The sequence below is a fragment of the Oreochromis niloticus genome, linkage group LG5 (assembly GCF_001858045.2).
Source record: "Oreochromis niloticus isolate F11D_XX linkage group LG5, O_niloticus_UMD_NMBU, whole genome shotgun sequence".
Classification (NCBI taxonomy): domain Eukaryota; kingdom Metazoa; phylum Chordata; class Actinopteri; order Cichliformes; family Cichlidae; genus Oreochromis; species Oreochromis niloticus.
Genome location: NC_031970.2, coordinates 2,805,099 through 2,826,208, shown reverse-complemented (window position 1 = coordinate 2,826,208; position 21,110 = coordinate 2,805,099). Strand labels below are relative to the sequence as shown.

Below are 21,110 nucleotides of genomic sequence, written 5' to 3'. Positions count from 1 at the left end.
GATGAACCTGCAGAGCGTCATCAGCTGGAAAACGCTGCTGCTTTCTAACCAGCATCAGCCACAGACTGTAGATGGAGACACTCAATGTTAGCATTTTAGCTAACATATCGTTTTTAATGGAGCCAGAAGGTTCATCACTGCCTCAAACACCTTTAACGCCTTGCTTTTTTCACACCTTGCGTTTCATTCCTCTGCAGATAAAGGGTTTTTTAGGGTCTGCTAAGTCATCAGGTTAGCAAGCAACATCAATAGACTGCATGCTTTCCTCACACAAACACAGACACCATGTAAAAATATAAAATCCTAGAAGGAGGTCAGACTTTTTGGATGATGTGTGAATACAACTAGCCCCACAGCAGCCATATCATGGGTCAGATAATTACAATTAAAATCCTCTAAAAGGCTCCACAAACACGTTCATTGACTCCAGTTAGTTGAGGTGAAGCATAGCAGACAGCTAGCAGCTACGAACGCCTGTGTCGCCATTCACCTCTTAGTCAGAGAGGCCACGCCCCTAATGATGTAATGAAGGGGGGAAATATCCATAGAGACCAAAATGGTTTTTGTACCAGGCTGTAAACATGTTTATTTCTGCTGTAAAGTTTTAACATGGGAGTCTATGGGGACTGACTCACTGCTGGAGCCTCCCCCAAGTGGCCTTTAGGGGAACTGCAGCTATTTCCACACAGGCTCCGGCTTTCAGCCCCAGACTTCACAGCTTTGTGGAAACCAGGCATCTGAACATTTTCTACAGTACTTTCTCGTTAATTTCACTCTGTAGTTTTCCTGTTTAGCCTCACTCACATACCTCTAGGATTACAGTGCAGATGAGTTTAACACACTGGATGATGGCGTCCTGGCTCCCTGATATCGTCACTTCTCTCTCTGTGGAGTTGGGGAGGAGGTCACCTGCCACTTGAACCTGCGCACCTGTTGTCTGTACACACAAAGAAACACACACAGCAGTGATTCTGTACCTAAAAATATAAGCGTCAAGCTGAGCAGAGAGAATGCTGTGAGATGCTAAAAGCTGCACATGAGGCAGCGAAAAGTGTTTTTTGACAACTCAGAAGGTCACGTGTCAGATTCTGTATTAATAGACATGAAGTTCACACGCTCAAAGTTAAGCAAAGAACATTCAAAGTGGTAGTTTCGGGATATTTAGTAAGAAACCCAGAGCAAAATGAATAAAAGTTTCAGCGCTTGTGGAATTTATTCAATTATCATTTTCACTCGTCAGACCTTAATTAGCTGGCTCATGCTGCGGAGGATGCTGTCAGATGTGCGACCCAACATTCACGCTGAAGCAATCTGCCTTTGTTAAGTTTTCAAGGTCTTGTTTCACACTGTGTATGTGTTCACATTATTGCCTGGTCCTTGTATTTTACATATCAAAAAGGAAACTTGGGTGACCTGCTTTTCTCCACGAACACTTTTGATTTATTCCACAAGGTTTCAGCCTGACAAGCATCCAGTCGGGGTCAAAGTTAGTATCTAAATATGGGAGCTCATGTGTGAGTCTTCCTGTCTGCTGGATTGATGTTTATGACCTTTGAGTCAAACTTGTACAGAAGTCAGTCACGGTTTACTAAAATAACATTCATTTGCATTCTCTCCACTGCGGCCAGGTTGTAAACAAAGCTGCCCATTAAAGCCTTTTACAAACAGGGTCTGCTCTGTCAGACAACCTGAAACAGGGTCTGCTCAGTAAAATGCAGCACTGTCGATGTGCGTGTAACATTAACTTTCTGCTGGTTAAATCTTAAACAGGCTATTAGAGACAACGAGTCAGTTCCACACCGGTTCTGGGTTTATATCCTAAATTAAACAGGACAAGACTCAACAGCTTCTTTCATCATTATCATCTTTCCAGTAGAAGAGGTGGAACAACAGATGTAGTTTCGTTTTTTTTGTTTCTTCACAAGCTTTGATTAGAATAAAATGCTGTTCTGTGAGACAAGCAACTTTCACCCATTCACCATTTTATTAGAGATAATTTATCTGAATTTCAGGAGTATCTTGCCAAAGGATATTAGCCATGCAGACTGCAGCAAACAGGGACAGAACCACCAACCTCCTGACTGTAGCTGACCTGCTCCACCTCCTGAGCTACAGCCACAAAAGGTTCATGGCTCTGTTCCGTGTCGTCAGACGTTTCACAGTTCATGTAAATGACAGCGGAGCTGACGTGAGGCACCAACCAAGCCCTTCATCTCACTACAGGACACGCTTATGTTGACTTGCAGAGTTCAAACCTTCTCTGGCATGAACATCAGCACAGAAACTGCAGGCTGGGAGCTTCACAGTGGGTTTTCATGGCCAGCAGCTCCTGTAGGCCTCATGTGTAGGTGGCCCAGTACTTATGCTCCCACAGTTTTGGGACAGTTTTTGGATTTTTAAAAATCTAAAATAAAGTATGTATTTTTTTGGTTCAGAAGCAGGAGTCATTATTTAAGCTGTTTAGCTCCATTATGTAACAATAATTAAATGTTAACTGTGACAAAAACACCTGCATCTATATCGTCAAATCTGAGTAAAAAAAGAAAAAAAAAAGCTAAGTTCTCTGACTTTTACCCAAAATGTAATTTTAAAAAGCTTTTTCCCCCTTTGGAAATTGGACTTCCACCATCGCCTGTGCTCTTAATGAATTCTCTCAAAGATTTAATTCATGAATGAGTGACAGCTGAGTAACAACGAAATCCTCCATCCTCAGGTCGTCCCTCTCAGGTTGGAGGATGTGGAGCCTATTACCTTAGTAACATAACTTCCAATAGTTGTTAGCAATTTGGCTGTTGTTACGATAAACTTTACATCACACAGCCAGAAACAGATGATTGTTATACCAGCGGTCCCCAACCTTGCCCCACGGACCCGTTTAATGTCAGACAATATTTTCACGGACCGGCCTTTAAGGTGTCACAGATAAATACGACAAAATATAATAATAAACGCGAATTCACTGTGTAATTGTGTAACTTTATTAGCGGCGTCCTCCTAAAATGCGTCAACACAATTGAAAGTAACATCCTCCTTTCTGCCCCTTAATGCTCTCTGGTCGCTATGGTAACGCGTAAATATTTCTTGCCCGATTTTACCACAGAGACTTCATCTTGTCAAGCGGCTCACCTCTCTGATCTCCTTGATCTTAGACCCGCCTTTGCCGATGAGGGAACCGCACTGGCTCGCTGGGATGACCAGCCGTAAAGTGACGGGAGGCTTGCTGGTCACAGTGCCGTTGGCTACCAAGGCCATCAGGTCCTGAGAGAAAGAGAAAAGAAACGGATGGATTTAGTCGTTAAAGGGTTCGAGGTGTTTCCGTTCGATGGATTCATGCATCAGTGTGCCTGGAGAACAGCATGCAGCTGCTGAGCGGCGCTGCCTTCCACCGTCTGTCAGCGTGAGCCCTTTAAAATCTGAGCTGTAGGAAAACAAATCAGAGTTCTTATTAAACAAACAGTATTTCTAATGTTTGCTTTTGAGCGTAGAATGAATGCAGCCCACTGGATATGCATGCCAAAACATGTAAGCAAACAAAAATGATCAGAGATGAACCTTTTTATCCTTCCTAACCACGTCTCAGTCCTCGTATTGATTTATTTCTAAAGAGCTGGATTTCAGGAGTTAAGCTTTGGAACAGAAGAGGCTGTTATGGCAGTTAGATTAGAGCTGGAGCTCCAGTTTCACTCAGCTTTTCATGACATCTGATAATCCCAAAAATACATTTTCTGTTTCTTCCCAGTTTTAGGATTCAAGTCAGTCAACAACTAAAAACAACAGAAAACGAGCTTTAAAAGGGATGAAAAAAAACCACTAAACACGTTTCGTGTCATTGACACTAAAAAAAGAAGCTTGACACATAAAAATAATCGGTCCTGAAAAGTGTAGTGTTGAATAAATGAGACAGTGTTACTGCAGACCGGCTCTGCAGCTCTGTGGATAAACCCACATCAGCTGATCCCTCAGTGGCTTCAACCTGATTCTTGCAAGCCTCTTTGCAACCCACCTCCACCCCACCACTACTTCATTTCCAAAAATCTATTTAGTTATTTAGAAAATGAACAGATGGAAATTAAAATTATATGCCATGATTATTGAAGTACATTAAAGGCAATCTGAAGGATTGCTTTGTCACAGCTGTAGTGCCACAGTAAGTGAGATGCACTTCTGCATAGGACACATTTTTACAATTGTGTCTTAAAACTGAATTTTAGAGCTAAGTTGTTTTTATGTAAGAGGCCATTTGCAAACAGAAGACTCCTGACTGTGACGTTAGGACAGCTCCAGAAATGACGATTACCAAAACCTGAGGCTAAAGCAGCTTCAGAACAATATTCAAGTCCAATGCAACCAAGATCTGAGACAAACGTTGGCAGCTCTGGAAAGAAAAAAAACTGTGATTTTCATCAGGAGGGACTCAGAGTCGAGCTGCTACACCTACAGGCATCTGGGCGTCTCCTAAACTGCTTCCCCTGTGACTCAGACCATGATGAGTGGATGGATGGATTATGTGATAAATGCCCTAGTCATTCCTGTTTCAGATGACCCCATATCATGGCTAAATTAATCATGAATTTAGTCGCTGCACTTGGTTATATGATAACCTTCCTGCTTGTACCGTGTAGGTCAGCTTGCTGATGTTAGCCTGTGGTTAGCTGTGGTCTCAGGCTTGTAAAGGAACCCTGTGCACTACTAATGTTGAAGCCCTGCCTCTAAGAGTTGCAACTATTCTCTTCAAACTGGCTCCGGTACAAACAACCAGGTGGTGCCAAACCTCTTTTTGCACAGTCTGTCTCCATGTAAGTGTATTATTTGCTTCTTTTGCAGCACAGACCAGCAAACCAAACTAATCTAATTTATGTAACTAAAGAAAAAAGTATATTACTGGCCATTTTTAAATGCTCACAATAAAAATTTGCATTTAATGTCTGTGAGCTCAGTGCTACAGTCTGTGAAAGGTTAGCGCTGATCGGAAAGACAACTTCCACACTTGTCTGTCATTCCTTTAATTCCGATGCAGAACACAGACTATATTTGCCCTGGTCAAACGTCTCTGTCTCCCCCTCTCTGTCACCGACTCCCCTCTCTGACCTTGACTTTCTCTGTTTATTCATCTGCCTTCCACACACACACACACACACACACACACACACACACACACACACACACACACACACACACACACACACACACACACACACACACACACACACACACACACACACACACACACACACACACACACACACAGCGCTCTCTACTCCCAGTCAAGGTCTGTGAAGTTTGATGAATAGGCGGCATTCACATCGGGATAATAGCAGAACACGTTCCATACGCTCTGATTGGTTTGGTTTCATTTCATCAAAAGCCAGCAGACGTTTAAAAGTGGGCTTTCTTTTCAACACAGTAACCACATTTTGTAAAAGAATTACTACATTATCATTGGAAAAATTACTTCTTGTAACCCAGATTGTCAAACACAGGCTGGAAATTCTGTAGCTAACAAATTAAAGTTCAGCTGAATCACTGATGGTTTCCACTAGAGAAGCTAATAGGATTCCTTCCCAAGGTCTCCAACCTCGAAATACATCGTAGAAACATATGCAACAGTATTTCATTAAATAACCAAATGTAAAGCTATGAATACAGTCGTTCTAAAACAAGCTGCTGGAAGTTATTCACTGACATGTATTTTGTGCATTTTGTAAAGGTCATGATTTGATCTGACTGCTGATTTGAAGACTTTTTTACTCAAAATGAGCAAAACATTTCTATTTGTCTTTTAATAGACGTGTTTATAAGCTTGACTAATCTTTCTAAGCTTTCAGATGATTTGTTTTATCCAGCGTCCGATGAATGTGGTTCGTTCGCGTTTGCTTCATCTTTCCAAAAGCTCTCATGTGTGCATTTGAAGACTTCCCAGAAATAATTTAATCTTTCTGCCAATCACAGTGAAGCAGTGCAGCTTTAGGCTCTGTGCTTTTTGTATATATCTGGTGTATTGTTATTATAATGATTGCACTTGGCAGGCTTTACACAGTTTGACCAGCCTGATGTGGATGTGAGTGTAAGCTTCAGCACACACTGATTTCCAGTCGTCTGCTGAGATTTCAGTTGTGAAATCAGAATGTTATCACATTAAAAAAGTTAAAGTGCATCTGGGTGGTGCCTCAGAATAGCTCTCCTTTAAATAAATGAAGGTAAAACATGTAGAGCTGGCTCGTGTGGGGTGGAAATCTTGACAGTTCCCACTCCAGAACCAGACAGTATCTGTTAGAATAACATAAGTCATCTCCATCTGTGAAACCTGCATGTAGCACATGCACCGATAACGCTGCCTGGTACAACTATGACTGAAATCGATGCTGCACTCTTCAGCTCCTCTCTTGCATCAGATGCAGCTGAGGTTTTTGGAACAGGTCCAGTAATATCACTGACTTGTTGCTTTAACTTGTTATTCCATCTTACCCAGAGTTATTGTATTTCCATATTCACCCAGCCTTAGAGTGAATTCATCGGGCCCCGGGGTCTCCACTCTGCTCTTACACTTCTGCTGCTGCTTCTGACAAAATCTGATGATGTTCTTTCAGGTGGAAATTAAGAAGCAGCCTGGGGCGACTCTGGCAGGCTTCTTCTGAAATAGCTGAATTCTGTCAAGGCAGCAGACCACATGTCTGAACAATCATCTAAAACACAGCACTGTGCAAAACTCTTGAGCCAGACGCAGACAATTCAGTTCAAATCAAACAGAAGCTGCTAAAAGCCGTGTAAATTAGTAAAGGAGCGAGTAAGGCTAGGTTTACACGCATGTTTCTCCAGAAAGGGGGTCTGCTAAAGAAAAGTCCATATGTTCTGACATACGGGCCAATTCTGTTAGAAAGTGATGGCCAGTGTGGGGGGTGGGGGGTCTAAGACACGGAGGCAGCTGTTCTCTGGATAAATCTGACAGCTCAGGTGTGAGGGCAGGATTTATCCAGATAGAGCAGCGTTCACTACAAACAAGTCTGTCCTATAAGTGTGGAATCCACCTGTCACAGCTGGCCCGGAGGACCTGCAGACCACCACACTTTCTTTACTGTCACATCCTGACCGATCCACTGTGGAAAGGTGCTAATGGCGCTTTTTTCCCTGCACGCAAAGCTGCAGGTATTTATTCAAGAAAAGGCGAGTTTGTGACTCACAGCCACCTGTGGACAACAAACAAAAGGTTTCTGCAAACGCCTGAATCACACCCAGGGACTGTCTGCTTTAGAAGATGGTAAATGTTCTTTCCTACCTGAGCACACAAAGAACTTTATAAAGCTTACCTTATTCACCCATGCACACGCATTCATACAATTTCAATGTATTTATTTGCTTATTATTTTTTCATACAAGCACTTTTTCCGATGCTTTTTCTATCTAGGACTCACGCACATTTATACCCTGATGGATGCATCAGAGAGCAACTTGGGGTTAGCATCTTGCTTAAGGATATGTGGCGTGCACTCTGGTGCAGCCAGAGATCAAACCACCAATCTTCTGATTAGGAGATGACCTGATCTACCTCCTGAACCAGACCGTGTGGCGGTGGCAGATTTCTGTGCTGTTTCGCTCCGTTTTCTTTAATGGCCTGAACAGATCTGAGCAGCTCCTACTACACTTGCCTGCCCACGTCAGCCTCTGCCTGCTGCCCCCTGGTGAAGTCAGACTCTGATAATCACTGGGCACAGTTGGTGGCTTCACACAGTTGGAGGCGGTGACTCTGTTGTGTTTTGTACAGTTGGTAGGTGAGCTGCCATCTTTGTCTTTTATTAATGAGAAGAAGCAGCGCTCAGGAAACAAGACTAAATACTTTTAACTGGTTAGAAAAGCTTTTACGTCAGTTCATGACAACATTATGTTTGTTCTAATGTCAGGAAGTAATTATCTGTCGTTTGTATTGAATCTGACCGCAGCTGAAGAACCAGCATTGTAAAGACCATCAGATGCTCTTTGAATGAAAGCCCAGGACAGTCTCAGGTGTGTTTCCAGCTCACCCATCCAGCCCTGAACTTTACAACTATTCCACCTCCTAAACTGCTGTTCTTCTTTATCCATTACTCAGAAAGGCTTCACTCATTCACTCACTTTTTAATTGCATCTCCTCTTTTCCCCTTCAGCAGCTCTTCCCAAATTTCTCCCCCTTTTCTCATTACATACTATCTCTGCGTATGGCGGCTTAAATCCTCCTTTTCTCTCTGTATTGCTCCTCCACCCTTTACCAAATCTCCCTCTGTCCCCTCGTTCTGTATGACTCTCCCTCTCCGACTTTAATTAACTCAGGTAATAAATAGCAGTCCAAATCACCTGGTCCTAATACGATTGGTTCAATTAATTAAGGCCGAGCTGCACTCGGAGCCTCGTTGCATGTGAAATGTAAATAACAGAGCACCGTCTTGTCTGGGCTGCCCATCAGATGAACGTGGTCTGAATGAAATCACTCCAATCCCTCCTCTGCAGGAACACATATTTATTTATATCATCAAAAATCTCTTACAGAAGCCTTCGCCGCCTCTTTTCCTCCTTCTGTGCGCGCTCTCGTCCCAGTAATTGACAGCCAGCTCTGCATGCAGAAAGTGGTTCATGAAGCAGAAATGGGGTAAGGCACCAACGGTTTAACCAGGAGGTTTTTCTTTGGAGATGAATGTTTGTTGTTCTTCCTGTTTGCCCTGATGCTCAATGTAAAGCGATCTGAGAGAGACTGAGTGAAGGAGATGGTTTTTTAAATCCTGCTGGCTCCCTGATGTGTTTCATGAAGCTGAATTTCTACGCTACATTTTTAGTCACATTTTAAAATAAATTGCAGTAGAAGGTTTCACATCCATAAACAAGTTCTAATAGTTCTCTCTTTGAATTATATTTGTCCTCTCTCCATCCTCAACAACTGGATCTTGGACCGAGGGTTTTTGAGTTTTGGGACTTGTTTAAGTATTCCTCTTGATTGATGTTTATATGTTAACTCCTTGGATTTTCTTTAGTATTTTTCTTTAACATTGAGCCTTTAGTTCCAAGTTCCGGTTTCTCTGTGTTCGTTGTTTGCCTCTGGGTTGGATGTTCTGGACTTTATCGTCACAGGAGCCAGGACCCCTCAGTGCCCTGCATATGGGTTCTGGCTCCTGTGACTCTTGTCAGAATGATACAACCAGCAATGGACTCAGCGCTCAGTAAGACTTTTGAATGTTGGCAGATGGCTCTCTCCTTTCTAAAGAGGACTGTTGAACTGAAGCCATGAGCCCATCTTCAGGCAAACTCACCTGGCCATATGCGGCACTGGAAGTTGTGGTCCTGGGGTCCCATGCCTCCTGGGCGCCACATCCTCAGGCTCTTCCTTTCCCTGTCATCACCGTGGGCCTGGTAAGTTTGGAGCCATTCGACTGCTGCAATGTATACGATATCCTCCAAATCATCACCCATTCCTAAGAGGAAGCATGGTCCCTGGAGATGCTGTTCATCACCGCCTCTGCAGCCAGGCTTGATGGAGACATCAATGTTCGGTACCCTAGCCAGCTCCACATTAGTTCTCTTTGGCTGAAACCTTCATTCCTGTCTTTAGGATGAAGGTCGCAAAGACCCAGCCTGTCTCTCCACCCAGGGATGACTCAGGCCACCGGGGCCCTCACCAGGGACTTGAGGGATACCGCCTGTTCCTTTAGAGGTGCTTCTCACCGAACCTGAGGTCAGCTTCCCTGCACTTCACAACCCTGAGCCACCAGATCCTGTTCTTGCCTGAGCTAGCACTGCCTAATCCAAAGCCCCCGAGCCCCATGCAGCCTAAACATACTGCTTGGGATAGGCCCCAGCTCCAACATCTGGACCAGACCACTGGCTGCCATCAACTAAGCTTCCCGAGGGGTCCCATCTCCTTCACTATCGGTGACCACCTGCGAAGCCTCCGTCTCCACTGTTGCCTTCCCCCCTCCTAGGCTACCAGGTAGGCTCTGCCTCCTTGCCCACTGGTCCTCTGTCCTACCTCCTCCACCATCCCACCGGGTTACCAGAGGTGTCTCGCCTTCGTCACTGACTTGTTTTCCAGTTCCATCTCCATTTCTGGGCACAGTTTCCTGCTCCAGCCCCTCTCTGCCTCAGTACCATCTCTCAGCTCTGTCCCGCCTCTTCACCCCCTTCCCTGCTCTATGGACTCTCCTCCTCCATGGTTTTAATTTTCTATTTGTTTTTTACTTTTTAAAATCCTCTTTGCTCTTCTTTCTAATGCCCTGTTAATTTATCTGCACGTCCATAACTTTCTTCATTTCTATTTTTAACATTTTTCTCTCCTCCTTAAATGGCATCTCACATTTAATAGCCTAGTTTAACTACACACATGTCCATCAGCCATTCTAATTTTCTTTTACGTTCACATTTCTTTAATTTCTCTCTGTTCTGCGTACTGTGACAGAAAACGGCATGTTAGAAGTTTGAGGTGCACAGAAATCTGCCTGAGGTGGTTCAATGCAATCTTGTGATATCAGGCTGTGAAATACAGACCATCTTTCAGGATGAAATGGTTACACAATGAGCCCACTGAACCAAATGCTGTTAGAAACTTTTGTGTGTGTAGACATGGGCAAGAGATCAACATTTTTCTGTCAGATTTTTGTCTATAAACATCTCAGCACATTAGTATCATGGGATATATCATATAATGTTGTAAGGGAACAGGAACAAAGCACTGCAGGTTTGATCTGCTTTCTGGAATAAAAATCTGAAGTGCATTTTGGGTAAACTTTCAAGGGTTGCATCACCGTGAGGGATGGGCAGCTGCTCAGAACAAATGACAGCTTATGGTCTCATGTCACCTACCGTTTGATACCAGGCTCATCTTCCAGCTGTGTCAAAATATATTTTTGAATTGAAGGAATTCTTCCCAAAGATCCAGGTAACTTTGCACTGCAGAAGAAATAACTAGGACGTCCTCTATCCTGAGGTCAGGCCTCACCACTTCCCGCCTGCTCAGGCCTGGATGATGAAGCATGGACTGGTTTTTGGTCTCAGTATGAAGCCCAGGCAGAACTCCAGCATCATATTGTTCCCACAGCAGAGATGCTGCACGCCACGGGTAACACTCATCCCCTCGGAATGATACAGGAGGCAGCGGGATGCCGTGTTAGGTAAAAACCACGTCCCAGGCTTTTCACGTCTCTCACGAGTTATCTCCACTTAGGTTCGAACTCCTCCGCAAGACACACACCTGAACCTGTGCAGGTCCTAAGACTAATGCTGTGCATGATCTCCCTGATTACAGCCTTTATTTAATCCCTCGGGGACACTTTCTTATATTCTCTGCTTTCCAGCTTCATTAATTCTTCATAGGACCCCCTCTTTCCTCATCTCTTTATCTCTTCCAATTCTTTTTTAAACCCTTCTCTGCCCTCTCTCTCTCTCTCACTCCTTCCTCATTTCACAGCTTTTTAAAATCCCTTCAGCGACCCGTCCACCACTCTCTAAATCTCCGTCCATTCTCTGCCCCCCATTTTCATCCCATCTTGTTATCTTCTATTAGGATTGCTAAGATTTAAATACCATCTGCCTGGATTTAATTTCTCAGCTTGCGACATGTCTCTCAGACATTTCATTTCTCTGCAGCCAAAACCACTCTGCCGTGAACTCATTTCCTTCGTCTTATACTGTATGCGTATGTTTCAGGGTTCATGTTTCTACATTTGTGGCTGAAATATTTTTCCCTGAATTCAGTGTTTTGGTCTCCACTTGTTCTGTGTTTGATTGCACAGCGTGAGCTTGTAACCAATAACCCGACAGCTGGGCGCTGCTTGTTTAGAAGGTTTGGTAGAGTTCACTCTACATCTACATCAATAAGACGTTTTCCTTTTCTCCTGATTTCATCCACAACTTTGAAAATGGAGCGTAATTACAGACACTTCACTGATTTGGCCACCTGGCTTAAACAAAATCTGAACACAGCACGAGATTTAGCCTGGAGTGTTTCCACTACCTTAAACTCTGATCTTCAGTTAAGAAAAGATTTGATCTTGTGGCTGATAAAAGATGACTGTTCTTAAAATCAGCCAAACCCTGTTTTTAATGCCTTTTACAATTAGGATTTTTTTCCTTCAGGTTGTTTGACCAATGATTAGTCATAACTTCTGTCCTTAATAATGTTCAAACCCACAGAAATCAGACTGACAAACAAAAGAAAATACGGTTTATGCTGCAGAGTAATAGTTTGAGACCCACCACATCACCCTGCATCCTCTGGGGTTTAACACACTGACCGGGAAGCCTGGCTCCGTGATTGGACATCACTGTTATCCATCATGGATAATGCTATCACCCTCTATAATACAATACAGCTGTCAGACCGAGAGGCATCTGGCAGATATCGCCTCGTCTGCAGGGTCTCTACCTCACAATACGAAGCACCTTCAATCAGCTGTTGTTGCGATTTGTCGGAATAAAACTGAGCTGAACGTTTTTATTCTTCATTTCTTTGATGTTTATCAACAGCTGTTTCTGCCATCTGACTATAAGCAGTGATATAATGAAGATCCAAAAACAGCATGATCAAATAACATACGTGTCTGCGCTAGTTCTTCTTCGTTGATAATCATCATCATCATCTCGTCTCTTTTAAAGGCCAAAATATTTGTGGATTGCATTTTGCAGACCTCAACTAAAGCAGATAAATACACAGATGTTTAAAAATGTTATATATGTTTTATGTTTCCTGACTTCACCCACAGAAACATCTTTTATTCTGTTTAATGTGTCACTGCTATCACATCTTCTTTTACCTCCCTTGGTTGCTGTAACACAGCTAACAGATCATGTTAGAGTTAAATGAAACAGAGAATTTCAATACAAGGTTACCTTAACTTTCTTTTCTTTGTAACTCATTAGCAGCGGTACTAAAGACGACTCACAGTACCTACAGTACAGTACTTCACACCAACATCAAAGTATGGCTTTTGCTACTGGACTGATTGACTGAACCCAGCAGTGGCAGAAATGACATATTATGTTAATGCACGGACATTCATAAATTAGCTTTAAAGGTTCTTTTTGTAAAATCAAACAGACTCATGTTGGGTAGGATTGGCCTCCTTTGGGGCCAGGAAATGAAGGCAGGGTGGAGTGAATGAACCTTCATGGACTCTTCTGTTAAAATATCCAACTTTAACAACAAATAATCCTCCATGGATAGTTACTCCTTTATGATAACTCTGAGACGTGCCAGGTGTGTCACGTGTGCTATGGAGTCACCTTGCTAACAAGCCAGCAAATGTTAGCATGTTAGCACGCCGCCTTTCCATCCAAATACGGTCTTCTAATCGCCAAAACATATCGAGGCGGGAAAACGAGTGGGTGGCATCACAGCTGATACGCCCGATGCTGCACTGACTCCCTGCACCGTCCGGTTTCACAGCAGCAGCTCTATCCTTTCTGAACCCTTTCAGCTGATATCGCTTTAACACAATAGAAAGATGCCTTTGAGATGACATCATAGCTGAAGGCTTTAAACTCTTTTTACACATTAAAAGCACAAGAAACTCACAGGAAAGACTGACCTAAATAAACCTTCTTGTTTTTTTTATGTGTGGTGCACAGAGAGAGGAGGATGCTGCCATGGCGACGCCTGCCTAACATCTTAGCACCAACAGTTATCTCCTGCTGTACATCAATAAATGTGAATGTTTCATTTGGTGACGATTAGCAGCAAAGTTTAAATGATACGATAAGAATTGAAGCTTAAAGTTTGTGCAAGATGGAAATCCATGTTTTTTTAAACCATCGGTCAGTGAAGAAGGACAAAAGCACGAATCAAGAGCAATCCCCTGTAACCATGTCAGATTCTCCTGAAAACACTCAACTTACTAACTAGTGTGTGTGTGTGTGTGTGTGTGTGTGTGTGTGTGTGTGTCCAGTATCTACCTCCTCCAGTTTGAACGTGATCATGGTGAAGGCCCTGAACACACAGTCTGTCGGCCCTGTGATGGTGATGATCCTCTCTGGACAGGAACCCTCTGAGATGTTGATCCTTGCGCTGCTCTGTGGGTCCAGACAGAGGTGAAGGGGGAAGGGAGGGGGGAGGGAGGGTTTGCGGGAAAATTTATTTTTGGGGGTGGGTGGGAGGAGGGGCCAAAAAGAAGGGGAAAGGGGAGGTAAGGAATGGGAGAAAGAGAATGAGAGGATTATGAGAGGGAGGGGAATTGAGGAAAAACGTCAGGAATGAGGGGAGGCAATTGGGCAGCAGAGAGGAGGTGAGTCGTGATGGGGGAGGAGAAAGAGATGGAGGTTAATGGAAAGAGGGTGGGACAGAACAGAGGAGAGAGAAAACACATTAGTGGGGGGATGGGATATGTGGGCCAAGACAGAGAAGAGGAGGAGAACCATTTTTGCCACTGCTCCTCGTTCCCTATGGGAGAGTCACCTGTGATGCAGGAGAAGAGAGGGATTACAAGAAGGCTGGAAGAGGGAGGACAGGAGGAGGAGCGAGGGAGGGAGGGAGGCAAGCACATGAGAAGACCAGCGTACAGTAAATTGAAGATTTTTAGGAAAGGGTGGGTAGAAGGAGAGCAGAGGAGGAAATGAAAAGGGGTGAAGGAGATCAGGGAGAGGGAGATTAAGATGATTTGATGAGGAAGAGGTAGGAGGCAGGTGAGATTCAAGAACAGGAAATGGAGAGGAGAGGAGAGAGTGTGGGTAGAAATTTATTAAAGGTAGAAGAGGAGGGGCAGGAGGTGGAAGAGGAGGACAGGAAAGTGAGGGAAAGGATCAAAAAGAGAAGAGAGAGACAAGGCGGTGCAAATATTTGAGGAGAAATAAGAGGAGAAGCTGAAGATATAGAGAAGGTGCAGTAATAACCGTACGGGGATGGATGGCGAGGGCAGGTGTCAGGAGGAAATTGAAGTGTGAGTTGGGGGAGTATAGATAAACAGAGACGATTAGAATCAGAGCCCGGTGCTGGGTTTGTGGGGGAAAGTGGAATCGACTCCAGCGCCCTGAAACCAGAGTAAATTTTTAATGTTCTTCAGGATTAGAAAACTTCATCTGGTTTCCTCTGTGCTCTTAACTTCTAGGTCAATATAAAGATCGATGACATGACATGAAAATCTTAACATCTTCATCTCTTCCACCTCGGCTTCTTTTCTTAAGCTACCTTCAAGAGTTCTTTCGCATATTTTCATGGTGCGGCTCATCAGCTTTATCCCTCTGTAGTTGCAGCTCTGCAGGCTTGTTCTTCATCTGGACCACCTCCTATTCTACTCTTCATCCTCTTCATAGCCAGCCTCACTTCCTCCTTACTAATCTTCTGCACTTCCTGATTCACAAGCTGCTCCCCATCCGTCCATCTTCCTCTTCACCTGTCTCCATCTCCACTCTAACCTGCTGCACATCCTTTCCAGTGCGATTTCTCTGCCAATCAGTACAAATCATTTCCTCTGTTCTTTACATCTCACTAAAAGCCTTTTCCCGTGCCTCCCATTAACTCTTTCAGATTGCACCTTCTGCATGAGCTCACCTGTCTGCACCTTGTTTCTGTCAGCCTATGTTCCTCCCTCTTCTCGAATCACATGTTCACCATTTACAGAGGACCAAATTAGTCCACACCAACTGTGCCAGAATATCAACTGTTAGCAGCAGGAAGAAATCTGGAATCAGGGATGTGAAACTAAATGTTCAGCAGCCTGTACATACACTGACCTCATTATTTGGACTTTTGGTCATGTTTAATATGAACATCCACCATTAGAACAGGATACTGAAAAGGTGCACTTTAATTAAAACACTCATTTAAATATTTTTACATTTTAATTTAATTCTTTAATTTGTGTAAATTATGTTTTTCTGAATGCTCGACAGCAGCTTGATTTCCCATCTGATTATCCTTCAACCAACTTAAAAAAATACCCAGGTAAGAGTCTGTGTGTGTGTGTGTGTGTGTGTGTGTGTGTGTGTGTGTGTGTGTGTGTGTGTGTGTGTGTGTGTGTGTGTGTGTGTCTTTCCCACATGTGACTCATGTTTGTATTCTGGGTCAGGAGCCTGTCCTGACAGCTCCTCCTACTTCAGCCTAACTACTACAACATGCTGGAGCTGAAAGTCAAAGAGTGCATGTGACACTGTGCTAACTATGACCTACATCCTTTCATCCAGCCTTTATTCACATTTTGACCATTACTTTTCTATTTTAATCTTTCCATTCTGGCCGACTGTTTCTCACTGTTAATCAATTACATTTTTAATTAACTTTCTGCTCAAACACGTTCACGTCCACTTGATTCTTTAATTAAATTGTCATTTCTTTTCTGTCAGATTAGTTGGGCGATTCTTTCGCCAACTAATCTGGTACTGCAACAGCACCCCCTGGGAACACTGGGCCCCTCATTGGTCATCACTGGTGTAAAGATATGAGGTACGTATAATGAACACACGACATTCATATAAATGTGTTTCAGTGAAACATAATAAAATGTGCACTAAACTTAATAACTTTTTTTTTTCACCATTCAAGAACTCTTCCTACGAGGTGTGGGGGTTACTGTGCTGTGTGTCGACAAGAGTCCTCACAGAGATACACAAAGTGCAGGAATCAGCTGTGTCTGTTCCACTCACAGCTGATCTCTCAATCACTGAACACACAGACGGATACAGACAGACTGACGGACGCTCAGTTGTGTGTGTTTGACGTCAGCTTGCCACGAACCATCTCAGCGTACATCAGCTGTGCAAGCGTCAACATTTTTTTCTGCGTGTTTCGCAAGAAAAACACCTGCCACGTGTTGGGACTGTGCCGAGTACATCTACAGCATGTCGACGCATGTGCAGCCACTATATTCTATATAATAGGATACATGACTGACCTATTATTAGTCCTTAAAGAGCTTCCATGTGTGACGTGTATGAGAGGGCTGTGTGCAGGTACACACTGAGCATGGAACAATGATAGCCGGTGGCTTCACAGATCTTTTAGTTTAAGCATAAATACCTGAAACGTCAGTAATCTCAGCACTAACGTTAAGTGTAAACTTGTGGGGCGTATCCCAAATGTTAGCGTGCTAACAGAAACATTATATTTGTTTGAACTGATCTATGCCAATGCTGCGTTCAGGTCATAGCAGAGTTTTAAAAATGACTGTAAATGTTTTTATAGTGTGTGCTAATGGAACGGTGAGCAGAGATCACTTCTCTCCTTCCACAGTCGTGCAAACACTGAGCTGCACCTGGCTGGACAAACGCCCGTCTGAGGGCTCACATGGTTCCTGCACATATGAGGAGAGAAATAAACCACGAGACTGGCTTCACTTTAGCTCAACAAAGATTCTAAAGATTTTCAGGAGTTTTCAGAGGAGTCGTGTCACAGCAGCCCCTGATTTGCATAAAGTAGCTCAGAGCTCGACTTTATGCAAACGAGGATCGAGGGACTCGACTCATCATTAAAAACACAACATGGTGATATCAGAATGCTCTGAATGACTGGCTACGTACACAATGAATGAGAAGCACGGAAACAAAAGAGTCTGTGGACACGTCACACGTGAGCCGTACCGAGGAGGAAAAAAGGCCAGACTTTGATTTAAACGCACTAAACAGCGCAGGTGTGAAAACACCATTAGACTCTTAAGAGGAGACCTATCACCACGGTAACCATGAAAACTTTGAAACAAGTGGCAACTGTTCTGACCCACCAGTGTTGCGTTATTGTAACAAATATATAAACATAATCGGTGGTACAGCGGTTAGTGCTGTCACCTCACATCCACAGGCCCAGTGGGCCTCTGTGTGGAGCTGGGGTACGTCCTCCCACAGCCTGAAGACTGAAGGTTAGGTTAATTATTGATTCTACACTGAAGAGGACCACAGGTGTGTCTGTCTGTGTTAGTCCTGAGACGGACTGTCCTTCTGTCCAGGGTCGACCATGCATCTCCTCCTTTAACATCTGGGACTTGTTGTTTGTTTTCTCAGGACCTTTGGATCACACCTCGCTTTGTACAGGAGCATCAGAGGTTCAACGCTGCAGTGAAACAGTCATTTTGGTGCATTCAGACACTCTCAGCATGGCGGCCCCAGTTGGCACAGTCTGTGTGAAGATCGTGGAAGAAATGAAGCTGAGACTCGTCTACTCATCGATTCTGACAGCAGCTATCTTCAGTAACGATGAGAAGCAGCAGCACAAGACTGACAGCTGCCATCTTGAAGGTGCAGATGTCAGAAACATGAGACTCTTACACGCCGTCGTCTTCCACACCACAGTCCCTTTCTGTAGTTGCTTTGCTGTCTTGCACCGATTTGCATGACGCGTTCATGAACTGAGAAAAGAAGTTCACGTCAAGCCGCCCTCCGCGGTGCCCGCGTCTGTGATGAAGCGCCGTTTGCTCCGGCTCACGTGCTGCTGCTTTGGGTGAAAGTGTGTGAGTGTGCATTTCATTTAGTGTGTTGTTTATCAGTTAGATCCCCCCCCCGTTATCCTCGGCAGACTGCAGGCTCCTCTCATTGTTATGAAAATAGAACAAATATTCTCTGGGTGCGAGTGTGTGCTTCTGTGAGTGCGAGTGTGCACGTGCACAGCTAGTGGTAATAAAGCAATGATGGAATAATTCTCTCCCACTCTCACACTCTTTATTATCTCAGTAAAAATACATTAGCCACCGTCTCCCTCTCCTCACTCTGTTTATGTCTCTCACCCACATCCATCCTTCTATCCTTTGCTTTTTATCCTCTACCTACAACCATGCCCCTTCTCCCCCTCCTCCAAGATTGCCCCCTTATCGTTCATCCCTCCACCCATTATCCCCTCTTTCATCCTTCTCCCTTTCTTTTATGCTTTCATCTAATCAGCATCTGGAATTTATCGATACCTCCTCCTCCCCATCTACCTCAAGGAGTTGAAGTCTTCTCCATCCATCACATCGGTATCCTCCTGCCTAACCCCGATCCTATCAGTTACCCTCTCTAACCTCCCTTTGGCCTCTCTATCTTTTCCTTATTCCCTCCTTTGTTTCCGCTTTGTATCAAAATGTAGCTGAGCTGTTCTGAGGACCTGAGCTTTTCAAGTTTCCCTGAGTGAGACATTATGGCTGTTACCACTCAAGCTTACAGCTAATCCCAGCTGCAGCTCCACATTTAATGGACAGACAGGATGTTGGTATTTCTCATCTTCACCAGAATCCAAATAATATCAACAACCATCAGCATCACCAGCGTACCTGCCCAGTCTTAAGGTATTATTTTAGCCACATGCTACATTGGTGCATTTTGGCATCACAGGTTTCCTGTTAGAAGATTTTTCATTTTGGTGTTCCAGACAAAAAAATTACATAAAGAAAAACTGGTGGATGCTGGTGTAACCCTAAACAGTGGATGAACTACCAATGACCTCGCTGATATTAGAGTTTAACCCCAACTCTTTATATTGAGGAAAGTAAAGCATTTTTCTTAATAAAAATATTTCCCAGTGTGTGTTCGTTAGGTTGATTATTTTTTGTCCCCTGCCAAATTAGAAGAACTAAAATTGCTGATAGCTCAGGGTTAGGGTTTAGCAGTTTAATATAACAGTGTAACAAATGCCATGGTCATGAAGTGAAATGAGCAAACGTAACACCAGAAACCAAACAAATTACCACAGTGAAAGCTTCTTCTTCATTTTCTCACAGGCCCGTTTTTGGTTTATCTTCATCCCTAACTTTCATCAGAACAGCTGTTCTTGTCACAGGAACCAGGAGAGCTGAACACATGTTCCTTAAATCTTTACACCAGCTTCCTCTGAATGTAAGAACTGAAAAACAGAAACCGATGAGCTGCTGCTGGTTTATAACTCAAACAGAATCGCAGGTCGTCAGGAAGTGGTCAGCTGGTGGTACCGTGAGCCTGATCCAAACACAGTGATGATACTCTGAAAGGTCCGATTAACTGATTAACAAAATTGAAAGTTAAAAAAAATCAACTGAAATGAAAAGAGATGCTATGAGATATGATGGAAAAGTTCCTGTTTGTTTTTTTTTCTAGTGCTTTCCCAACATCTCCTGGCCAGAGACCAGGACGAATACGAGTCAACTCGTGAACTGACAACTTTTTCTTCACGTTCATGTCACAGAGAAACTGGGGAGTGATGAGCTTACTGGTGGATGCTGGGGCTGGTGGAGGGGTTGAAAGAGCAGCTCACATATCCGAGGGAGATGAGGGGAATTCTGCAGCTTAAAAAGGGCAGCAGTGTGGCACAAAGGTGTCCATGAATCTCAAACTGATTTGAATTCTTTACTAAATTAATGCACCTCAGACCTCTCAGTGCACGTGCCTGGTTTACAACAGAACTAACATATACGAGCACATTCAGGGAGACGCACTTTACAGGAGTGCACCTGCAGTCACGACAAAACAGGAATAAAATATTGCACTGGCAGAAACAGAAGAAAGCATGCAGCGATGTTTTCAATCTGGACACGCTTTAGCATCTCCACTGAAGCTAAATCACACACGCCTTTGGAGGTGCACGTTCTCCCACTTGTGGGAATCTGGGCTGTCATTATATTCCAGATCTTTCTATTTTCTTTCACCCTTCCACCCATCTTCCTCTCCCCTCTCCATCTCCTCCTCCTCACCCCTTATTCCTCTCCCTCCAGTCATAATAAGTGCAGCAGTGCGTCGTCTTGCTGTTTCAGCGTGGGACAGCTGTCTTCATTACTCTTCATTTGGAGCAGAGGAAGGATGGACAGCCATGTCATTCAACTGGATTAGTCTGCTCTGTTCTGCTTTATTAGGGAGTCATGCTCGCAGCATGTGAGCATCTGTATGTGATAAAGAAAGGGCAGGCCGTGTGTGCTAGCGCGTTTGCATGCATGTCTAGGTATGTGTATGTTTGTGTGTGAAGCCATGATGAAGAGCAGCAGCCTGACATTAATGCTTTCACTGACATGATGAAAAGGGACTTCTTGCACCCAGAGTCCTCTCCATCTGTGCCAGAAAGCTCTTCACAAACCGGGCGTTGTGTAAAAATGTAGCCTTGATACACTCGATTTCATACACAGTTCATTAGCACAAATGAACAACAGGCTGGGTGTGTTTGTGATCATATACAGTGACTGAGAGTGAGGCAGCCGGTCAGGGAATAAAGAAAGAGTAATGAGAGGAAAACAGAGCTT

General features: G+C 43.8%; 1 protein-coding gene across 1 annotated transcript in view; it reads right to left on the bottom strand.

Moving 5' to 3' along the window:
• The window catches only part of LOC100707129 (poly(rC)-binding protein 4), a 168,875-nt gene that overhangs the window by 51,803 nt on the left and 95,962 nt on the right, over window positions 1–21,110 (bottom strand). The window contains 3 exon segments of the mRNA XM_025907055.1: window positions 809–937; window positions 3,127–3,258; window positions 13,906–14,022. Of these exon segments, the coding sequence (XP_025762840.1) occupies window positions 809–937; window positions 3,127–3,258; window positions 13,906–14,022 (378 nt within the window).